The sequence below is a fragment of the Phyllopteryx taeniolatus genome, chromosome 11 (genome assembly GCF_024500385.1).
Source record: "Phyllopteryx taeniolatus isolate TA_2022b chromosome 11, UOR_Ptae_1.2, whole genome shotgun sequence".
NCBI lineage: Eukaryota > Metazoa > Chordata > Actinopteri > Syngnathiformes > Syngnathidae > Phyllopteryx > Phyllopteryx taeniolatus.
In genome coordinates this window covers 24,687,150-24,698,217 of record NC_084512.1, presented here as the reverse complement: position 1 = coordinate 24,698,217, position 11,068 = coordinate 24,687,150, and the positions used below count along the sequence as shown (strand labels likewise).

General features: G+C 46.2%; 1 protein-coding gene and 1 long non-coding RNA gene across 17 annotated transcripts in view; one reads left to right on the top strand and one right to left on the bottom strand.

Annotated features, from left to right (window-relative positions):
* The window catches only part of abch1 (ATP-binding cassette, sub-family H, member 1), a 23,459-nt gene extending 13,443 nt beyond the window's left edge, over positions 1-10,016 (bottom strand). For 2 of the 16 annotated variants that reach the window (XM_061791169.1, XM_061791160.1), the window contains exons 1-7: positions 9,697-10,016; positions 8,827-8,925; positions 5,202-5,347; positions 2,611-2,770; positions 2,390-2,544; positions 918-1,025; positions 312-405 (exon numbers count right to left, since the gene is read on the bottom strand). In XM_061791169.1, the coding sequence (XP_061647153.1) occupies positions 312-405; positions 918-1,025; positions 2,390-2,544; positions 2,611-2,770; positions 5,202-5,347; positions 8,827-8,925; positions 9,697-9,771 (837 nt within the window). In that variant the 5' untranslated portion in view covers positions 9,772-10,016. The other 14 variants (XM_061791164.1, XM_061791157.1, XM_061791154.1 and 11 more) reach the window with 14 other exon arrangements.
* Positions 4,243-5,482, top strand: LOC133486272 (uncharacterized). Its single transcript, XR_009790978.1, has 2 exons — positions 4,243-4,384; positions 5,358-5,482. It is a non-coding gene; the product is annotated as an uncharacterized LOC133486272 (long non-coding RNA).
* Positions 10,017-11,068: the final 1,052 nt, after the last annotated feature.

Here is an 11,068-nt window from a genome sequence, read left to right as displayed (position 1 = left end):
GAGAGAGGGCGAGAAGCTCGGTCATCCGGGAGGATCTCAGAGTAGAGTCGCTGCTCCTCCGCATCGAGAGGAGCCAGATGAGGCGGCCGGGGCATCCGATTCGGACGCCTCCCCGGTGAGGTGTTCCGGGCACGTGCCACCGGGAGGAGACCCCGGGGACGTCTCACGGCTGGCCCGGGAACGCCTCGGGATCCCGCTGGAGGAAGTGGCTGGGGGGAGGGAGGGAAGTCTGGGCGTCCCCGCCCAAGCTACTGCCCCCGCGACCCGACCTCGCATAAGCGGACGGACGGACGGACGGGTGCTTTCCTCACCACGTTGGCTTGCCTGGCCTCCTCGATGTAGTGCGTGGTGATGATGACGGACACTTTGCCCTCCTTCACGATGTCCGCCAGATGTTGCCAAATCCTGGAAAAGCATAAACATAAACATAAGTATGCGGCACAACCCACTAGCTAAATAAATGTTGATTACTGTATTGTATTTATTTTTCCCCCCATTGCTTTATTCGTGATAATGTTACAATACTGCGGTTGTGTTATTAATGCACTTTCTAGACGTACCCACCCATATCTATACAATCCCAGTTCAAAGAAATGATCTGCTTTCTAGTCAATGGTAATTGAAGATTTTGCACTTTCAATCCGGTTTTTGCTGAGACTCAACGAGTGGGTTGCGCTCTTTTAAGAGGACACCAACAACGGTACTGCCCGCCTTGTACCCGACTGATGAATAATCACTGGCGAACAAAGCAAAGGGAGGTTTCGTGTTTCTTCTTCGCCTCGGAACTAATAGTACCGTGCTCACACATTTTCATTTGGGCGTCCACTTACACGCACGCGGCTAAGAATTCCAGACGTGAGTATGAGTGGCACTCGGAATGTCGAGAAGAGGCCGCAGACAAATTGATTTGTACATACTTGGCCCTGAGCACGGGGTCCACTCCCACTGTGGGTTCATCAAGGATGAGCAGCTCGGGCTTCTGGAGCAGCGCCGCGCCCAGGGACACCCTTCGCTTCTGGCCGCCACTGGAACACACGCCCGGTTCCATCTTTATCGAGGTTAACCGATTCACTGCCGGCCCTCCCGGTTAACGCGGACTTCTTCGAAATCCGTCAATGGGAGCCAATGAGTTTTAAACGTACATTTGTTTCTCTCTCCAGGAATAAAGCTTTAAAAAGAACATTCAAGAGGAAGAGGGGGGAAAAGTCTTTTTCGCCAATAATGCCCTTTTTTCTTTCCAGAATAAAGTCTCTTTTTTCTTTTTCTTTTTTTGAGACAGTAAAGTTGCCTTTTTTTTAGAATGTATTTTTTTTTTTTTTCAGAATGAAGTTGTTGTTGCTGCTGTTGTTTTTTGACCCAAAAAAGTCCTATTTTGTAAGATTGTTTTTTTCCGTGAAAAAAAAAATATATATATATATATATATATATATACTTTCAAGGATTAGGCCAGTTTTTTTTTCCAAAAATAAATGTGTATTTTTTCCCCCCGCCCCAGAATCAAGATATTTTCGGGACAATTTTTAAAACTACATGATTGTATTTGAAAAAATACAGTCGGATTTATTGACAATTCATGTCTACATGTTTTTTTGAAAATAAGTCCTATTTTTCCAGAACAGAATCAGATTTCTTCGAGATTAAATCCATATTTCTATTGATGGTCTAGTTCTAGTTTTCGAGAATTCATGTTTTTGTTTTTGTTTCTTTTTACCGAATACTTTTGGAAAGTTTTTTCAAGAATCAAGTCTCATTTTGAAGACAATAGTTTTTTTCAATGATGAAGTCCAATTTTTGTCTGGAATGAAGTCCCGTTTTGGAGAATTTGCCATCATTTGATTTGTATTTAGTCAAGTGAAATGAGCATATCCATCCTCGGTGAAAATGTTGAAACACGACTGCGGCCGTGACGCCACACGGGATAGAAATCTTCCATGGCGAGCGAATGAAGCCGCTTTCAGGGGCCTCCTCGGAGAACGCCAAGCTCTTTTGCATCAAAGCTACAGAAGCCTTTCGAGTGCATTAGGTGAGTCTGTGAAGCATAGCACAGCCCTAACCATCTGCAACTTACACCTTTTTCTCGCAAGTGACCCAAGAGATACTAAGTCGTTCCTTGGCTGATTTTCTGCTCTTGACTTGATACGAAGATACGAAGACTGGACGGTTTCAGCAAACGAGAGCGGCTCCAACTCCCGCAGGCTAATTAATTCCTTGTGTGTTTTTGGGACATACTTGGCAAATGAAAGATGATTCTGATTCAGATTTTTATAAAGTACAATGCTCTTCAAAATGTTCAACGGGGGAGGCGGGGGGACATGATTTGAGTTACAAGCGTGCTCACAGAACGAATTAAAGGCTGTATTCCCCCAAAATAAAAAAATACAAATCTTACCTGAGATTGCGGACCAGTCGGTCCTTCTGCGGCAGATCCAAAAACTCGATGAGGAAGCTCACGCGGGCCTGCGTTTCCCTCAACGTCAATCCGTGGATTCGTCCGTAGAAGGCCAGCGTGTCGCCGATGGTGAACTCGTTGTACAGGGCCAGCTCCTACGTGGCGCAACACGCGTTTATTATCGACGAAGCAGCCGTTTAAAAAACCCGCCCGAGGCTTACTTGGGGCATGTAGCCCACCATCCTGCCCGGCACGCCGTGGCCGGGAAACGCTGGCGGCTTCCCCAGCACGCTGATGCGACCCCGGGAGATGCTGAGAGTTCCCACGATGCATTTCAGCATGGTGGTCTTGCCGCAGCCGCTGGGGCCCAGAAGGCCGTAACTGCCGGGTTACGGTAACGTCCAAAAGAAGAAGCGAAAAAGCAAATGCAGTGGATTTCACCAGTCCATAAGAGTGCTCTTAACAAAGTCGAGAGATCGTGACTGTGGAAGATAAACCGATGACGGCAACCATGATAGCGTAGCAATTCCGACAGTCGTCGTGCGCTATGCTTGGCGACATGAGGAGTATGAGAGTCAAAAACTGTTCAATTGCCTCAAAGGGGGATGGGATGGGACGACACAAGCTCAGATGGGGGGGGGGGGGGGGACGGTTATTTGATTTGATTTATTTTAGCCCTGAACGGTTGACCTTCCCGTTATTCCACATTATATACAAAACAAAAACATTTGATAACAGTGATGAAGGAGTTAATCCTAATCCGTGTCATGTCAATGTATAATTTCACAGGAACAACAAAATGCACATTTTAAGAACATTGTTGCGTCATTTCACTTTTGACGATCCGTTATTTTATTCTGCAGCTTTGTCTTATCTCGTCTTGTTTCGAGAAAAAAAAGGAGTCTTTTTTTTTGGTCGAGAATATTAACATTTTTCCAGAATGAAATACCGACTTCGATGTTTTTGTCATATTTTCCAGAATAAAGTTTGATTTTTTACAGAATAGTCGTATTTTTTCAAGAGTAACGTGCTATTTTCTAGAATAAAGCCCCCATTTTTTTCATAAAAGGAAAATAAAAATCTTTTTTACCAATAGTTATATTTTTCTATAATACATTAGTATTGTTTCAAGAATATTAACATTTTTTTCCCCCAGAATAACCCCCCACCAAAAAAGGCAATTTTTCCTACAATAGCCATATTTTCCAGAATAAATAATAATATTTTTCCTGAACAAAGTCATATTCTTTTCAGAATGGAGCTTTTTTTTCCAGAATCAAGTCATTGAGTTACTTTTTCCCAGTGACAAAAAAAAGTCCCCATTTCCCCCAGAAGAAACTCCTATTTTTCCAGACTAAAGTTATATTATTTTTTAGACTACAGTACTGTCATCAGACGGAAAAAGAGCAACAGCTCAGGTGACACTGGTTCTTTTCTCCTGAGCGCAAGCACGCGCAACACCGCGCGTGCTTGCGCGTCCGCATCCTGTTAGCTTTCTTAGAATTCCCGTACTTCTCTCTCTCTCTCTCTCTCTCTCTGTCGCATACATTTCAGAGCTTTTTTTTGTGCGCAGGCCATTTGCAGCCGTCACCGGTGGAATGCGGCGCGGCGTTCATTCATCGCTCGTCAATGACGCTCAAGTCGAGAAAAACCAAAAGTGGACGCCCTTTGCCCAACGGTCATTGCACCGGACTATTGCGACATTAGCCACTGGAAGTGCTCGAAGTGCTCGAGGACTCTGCATCTTTGTGCACAATTGTTTTTTGTCAATGTCTTTGTGTCTCCAAAGCGTTCTCCGTCAATGGACCGTCTGTCGTCGCACTCGAGCGGCTCCGACTACCGGAGACAAATTCCTTGTGTGTTTTGGACATACTTGGCAAATCAAGAGGATTCGGATTCTGATTCCAGGCTGGCAGAATGTCTCCATAACGCGGATCATTTGGGATATCGACAAACAGACGAGACTTATTTCTACATCGGAAACGCACAAATATAGTAAGTAGGGGGTGACATGAGATCCGTGTAGTTGTTTCATTTGCATGCATTTATAAATATCAAATCCTTCTTGTCCCGCTATCCCACATTGGTATTTTATCCCATTAGTAGCAGTAGTCGTATTTTCAGCGTCTAATTACGAGATGGAACGAGATTATGTCATGGATTTACGCGTGTATGGAACTGTAATGCATTACCTAGCGATCGATCTGAATGTTTAAGAATAACCTCAGTTCATGCGCTTATTTTCGGTGCGTGAACAGTCAGGGTGTTGGTGAAAGCAGCATTGCATTGTGGGATGTGGCGTCCATTCTGGGCTGGTGCTATCCGTGAACGGAGGCGCAAAGGCAAAGACATTAAACAGTCATTTGCTAGCAAACACATCATGTGATTCTTTTAGAATAACGTGTGTTTGTGCTTATGTTTATATTGCACACTATTTTTTTTTCAACCACACACACCGATCCTTTTTTTTTTTGAAACTACGGTCTCGGGCTGGAATGGATTCATCGCATTTCCATTTATTTGAATGGGAAACATGACCTCGGTTTGTGAACCGATTCGCACGGTCACAAGTCAGTTTGTCAAGAATATGGCATCATGTTATGTCATACTTTTCCCAGAATAAATGGATTTTTACCCACGCCCCCCAAACATTTCCAGAATAAAGCCATGCTGTTTTTCACAGAATAAAGATTTTTGGTAGTTGTTCCGAATCAAGTGTTCCTGACCGCCGCGAAGTAGAACGGTACTTTTGGCCCTTTTTAATACGAAAGACGGAATATTGGGAGTTCTCGAGGCAATCCGCTGCACTCACATTTGTCCCTGTGGCAGAGTGAGGTTGAGGTTGTCGAGAACTTTCAGCTTTCCATACGAGCGACACACGTCCTGACATCGGACGGCGGGCTCTCCGAGCGTGGGCGCCGGCGAAGCCTCCACGTCGCCCTTCATTTCCCTTTTTTTCTGCAAACAGCGGCAACCGTCGTCAGCGTGCACGATTTCAGCCTACGAAGAAGTTGACACGAAACAGAGGGACGGAGCGGACACGGAATGGGGTCAAAGGTCGGCGCCGGACGTGGGGATCGAGACGTCCTGGAACGACCACCCGAAAAAGACCCATTTTCGTTCCCCGCTGGGACACCGGGAGGCAGTACAGAATAATGCAGTTATACAGAAACAACAGGACAAGAATAGTACGACTTCGACGACTGTCAGTAAAATGCTGGAATATTCGTCATTTTTCATAGCAGATGAAGAATATATTAGTATTATATTATGTGTTGTTCCATGCGTTCAAATATCGGTTGCTATCGGTTGGTTAGAAAATTGTGACTGGAGATGCTAACGTTAGCACGTCAATGGGATTATCCATTCATTCGTTGGTTGTTTGCTCGCATTTGGCATGCATTCCAATCGCCGACTAATTACAAGCGACGATCCCCCCGAGCTGAGAACGGTTAGCACACGAGCCAACGACTTGAAGAGCTTCGACTGCAGATTTGAAAAGGACACTTTCACACCCGGCCGCAGTCACACCTCTGACTTCTGCGTTAACCATCCACGAACAGGATGTTCAAACAACAAAAGATGAACAAAGCGGCAGGCCCGGACCACGTGTCCCCGTCCCGCCTCAAAGTCTGCGCGGACCGGCTCGCTCCAATCTTCACTCAGATCTTCAACAGATCTCTGGAACTGTGCGAAGTTCCATCCTGTTTCAAACGCTCCACCATCATTCCAGTCCCCAAGAAACCTGCAATCTCGGGTCTGAATGACAACAGGCCTGTCGCTTTGACATCTGTGGTCATGAAGTCCTTTGAACGTCTCGTGCCGGACCGCCTCAAGAGCGTCACAGGTCCCCCGCTGGACCCCCTGCGGTTTGCCTACCGAGCGAACAGGTCTGCGGATGATGCGGTCAACATGGGACCGCGCTTCATCCTAGAACACCTCGACAGAGCGGGGACCTACGCGAGGATCCTGTTCGTGGACTTCAGCTCAGCGTTCAACACCATCATCCCCGAACTCCTTTCCTCCAAGCTTCTCCAGCTCAGCGTCTCGCCTGCCATCTGCCAGTGGATTTACAGCTTTCTGACGGGCAGGACACAGCAGGCGAGGATGGGGGAGGCCACCTCATCCGCACGCAGCATCAGCACCGGGGCGCCCCAAGGCCGTGTCCTCTCTCCGCTGCTCTTCTCTCTCTACACGAACGACTGCACCTCAGCGAACCCGACTGTCAAACTCCTGAAGTTTGCAGATGACACCGCTGTCATCGGCCTCATCGAGGACGGTGACGAGTCTGCGTATCGACAGGAAGCGGAGCGGCCGAAGCTGCGGTGCGGCCGACGCGACCCGGAGCTGAACACGCTCGAGACCGTAGAGATGATCGTGGACTTCGGGAGGCATCCTTCGCCACAGCCGCCTTGTGTCGACCGTCGAGACCTTCGAGTTCCTGGGAATTACAATCTCCCAGGACCTGAAGTGGGCGACCAACATCAACTCCGTCCTCAAAAAGGCCCAGCAGAGGATGTACTTCCTGCGGCTTCTGAGAAAGCACGGCCTGCCACCGGAGCTGCTGAGACAGTTCTACACATCGGTCATCGAATCAGTCCTGTGTTCTTCCATCACAGTCTGCTTTGGTGCTGCTACAAAAAGGACAAACTCCGACCGCGACGGACAATCAAAACTGCTGAAAGGATTGTCGGTACCCCCCTACCCACCCATTGAGGACTTGCACGCTGCCAGAACTAAGACAAGAGCGTGCAAAATCCTCTCGGACCCTGCGCACCCCGGTCACCGGCTCTTCCGGCTCCTTCCCTCAGGTAGGCGCTACCGATCAATGCAAACTAGAACTAGTAGACATTCCAACAGCTTCTTCCCTCTTGCGATCAACTTCTTAAACAGCTAACCATTACAATCCATTACAACAAGCTGGCAATTTTTGGACTTGAGTTGGTGGTCACATTTCTGTGGGGCCAATTATGCACGACGCGTGCACTCGCTGTCGTCGTCTCGCCACGCTGCACTACTTGCACATCTGTTGTTGACCAACACTGGCCGCTCACGCCAGAGTCGCATCTGACCGAGGAGTATCTGCAACATTTGCACAACCTAACCCTGTCCCAGATGATCACGCTACTCGTCACTTGAAACCGCATACACTCGCCCTTTGCACAACGGTCATTGCACCGGACTATTGCGATATTAGCCATTGGAACTGCTCCAAGTGCTCGAAGTGCTCGAGGACTCTGCATCTTTTTGCACAATTGTTTTTTGTCAATGTCTTTGTGTCTCCAAAGCGTTCTCTGTCAATGGACCGTCTGTCGTCGTACTGGAGCGGCTCCGACTACCGGAGACAAATTCCTTGTGTGTTTTGGACATACTTGGCAAATCAAGAGGATTCTGATGACGCGAGCAGACTTTAAGGTGAATTTAGGTGGCACAACGGAGTTCAAAGCAAAGCACATATTCGGCCGGATGGCGACTCAGATCTCGAAAAAGTTGCAAGTCGGGTCATTCGTATCTCGAGGGCAATACCCTAACCCACGCAGCCGTTGTCACGCCTCTGTTACGACTCCGAATTTGTCTTGAAATGTGACATTTTGAAACCCATGTTGACAGCAGAAGCGCCACAACGGCGACATTCCTTTAAGTCAGCCAGAAACGCGCAGGCTAGCGAGGTCACCCAATGAGACGATTTACTTCTTTATTTGATATACTTTTTTGCCCACAATGTGAACTGCACAAGGCGGTTTTGCCCTTTCACCCCAATGCGAAGAACAACAACTCATGTGGCAACATTTCCAAAGCTTCACAATTACACTTCAACATACCGTAAACCAACAAACAAACAAAAATCTTTCTTTCTTCCAACATAAATCCACCATTTTCCCAGCAGGCAGGGAGATTAGAGACGGGGGGAGGTTGGCGTTGTTGCATCATAATAATAATCTGCTGCCCTTCACCTCTGCCACTCCGACCTACATCGAAGGCGGGCAGCGGTCCGTCTCGCGCCAATACGAGATAAGAGGAGGCCAAACTCACATGCGAAGGCGACGACGACGGAGAGGAAAAGATAAGACGTGCGGGGAAGGGGGAAGATGGAGCGACCAAGTGCGTCGCACTGATCGCAAGAAACGACAACAGCCCGGACCTCCCTCATTAGTGCGTGCTTACTAAGCGGGAGAACAGGTTGAGTCAATAACGACACACACACACACACACACACACCTGCAGGGTTCCACGAAGGAATTCCATTCATCCATTTTCTATATCGCTCGTCGTCCTCATTAGGACGCCAAGTGAGCCGGAGCCTATCCCGGCTGGAGAAGCGGGGTCCACCGCACATGTGCCGAAATATTTGCATGCACGCAGATGGAAAACATTGCGCATTAAATGAACCTAACATGCATGCTATTGGAAAGGAAAGAGAGAGAAGTGGGGTGCACCTTGTGTTGCTCGACAGCCAATAGCAGGGCACATAGAGACAAATCAGCTTTTACACTCACGTTCACGTTGATGGAAAATGTTGAGATTTCAATGTGAATCTGTTTTGGAGGGGAAAAAACTCCATCAAAAACCTGAGACTTTGGGCGAGAGAAAGTGGGCACACTTTGGACTGGTCGCCAGCCAATGACAGTGCACATATAGACAAGCAAATATTCAAAATCACATTCAAGCCTGTATAACATTTCGAGTTTTCAATAAAACTCACACAATTGTTTTTGAAAAAAATCAACAAATATAGATTTTTGGCGAAAGAAGTGGCATCCACTCTGGACTGGTTGCCAGCAAATAGCAGTGCATTTCTAAACAAATGCGCATTTACACTCACATTCACACCAAATGACAACTTCGTTTTGATTTAAATCGAGCTACATGCATGTTTTTTTTTTTGGGGGGGGGGGGGGGGTACTTTGGCAAATGCAGATGCCAACTTCCCACAGGAAGGCTGGAAGCCGGATTCGAGCCACCGACCTCAGAACTGTAAGGCAGACGTGCTAACTATAGGCCTTCATGCTGCTGGCGAGCGGCAACTTCTGCATAATAATCTGCTTTAAAAAAAAAAAAAAAAAAAAGCCAATTCCTAAATTGCAAGGAAGTGCGCTCCATCCACGCATGCTGAAAAGCGTTTGTTCCCCTTCCCATTCCGGAAGAATTCCCACCTCGCTGCTGCAACCGACTGGATGAAAAATGATCCTGACGGGGGCGTTCAAGCTCACGCACAAATAACAACAAGGCCGAAGCACCGCGCGTTCTCTCTGCGTTTTTATAGCCACGCAGCACACTCCTCCCCCGAAGATGATGCTGCACCTTACCCGGTCCCCCATCTCGGTGCAGTCCGCCCTGGTCGCATGCTGCCGGCCGGCAGCCGCCTCCTCCTCGGCGGGCATGGCTGCAGAGAGCCTCCTGGAGGACGACGGGAATATCGAGGGGAGCGGGAACGTGCAGCTCGCCCCCGCGGCTTTTTTCCTTTTTCTTCCAATTATTCGTCAAGGGTTACTGGGGTTTACATTAAAGCGTGCCAACAACAACAAGTTACTTCCTTGAAATGGAAAGGGCTCTATGAGCTTTTTAGCACGCACAATAAATTGAGTGTAAAACGGTGCTTTTTTTTTTTCACTTTTCCCCCAATGCACAACACGCTTTCTCTTTCTTGGCTTTAATACACACGAAGGATGTTTTCCAACGTAAACTGTATTTGAAAGCGATTGAAAAAAAAAGAATAATTCAATGCTACGTACTTTAACATTAATTTTTTATATATGTCTTAAAAAATGAAGATAGCATGAAACTAATATTGAATATTAATAGGTCATATTGTGTGAGTGTACACCAGTGATCCACAGTGTGACACGTGGTATGCTCCCTCTAGTGGTATGCGAAAGAATGACTGCCTAAGTACAGTTCAGTTGTATTTACCTTTTAAGTTGATAACATTTGCATTGAATCTTCAGTTGTTTTAAAGCAAATTCATTAATGTCAATTTTTTATTTAACCTTAATATGTGGGACATTTTAACCTAACGTTGCCTCGAAATACTATTCTATGCTTGTTAAACATTCAAGTGTCACTTTGAAGCGAAGGACAATACAGTCTGTTGCTGTCTTTTTTTCACACATTGTGTTGTTTTTGTGCTTATTACTTGCCTTCATAAACCTTTAAGAAATTAAGATTTTTAAAAAAAGAAATTCAGATGACAGCCAGAGATTCATTTTTATCGCATGACTTTCATAATGTCCAAAACGTACCCATTATTTTCTATGTCTATGTTTCTGTATAAAGATTTTCATATATACATATATATATGTATATATATATATTGATTGTGATTGTATTTTGTTTACTATGCACAAAAAGTTAAAGATGTCAGCGCAAACACATTGTTTTACAAGTACTATAACCACTCAAAATGTATTCCAGCTATGTCATGAGGTACTCCATTTGATTGTTTGGGACTGTTTGCTTGTATGTAAGGTGTTTCATTAGAACAGACTGCAATATTTGGAAATGGAATTGATCTAACAACCAACACCAATGAATGAAGATTCATATTTGAAAAGTGGCTATCTTGAGGCTTGTCCACTTTCTGTCCCCTAAAATTGCAAACACCCATGTCCTATGCCTCCTTTCGGCCCAATTTATCATATCATCTCTTGGTTTTTAAATCACTAATCGAAAAAAGGACGA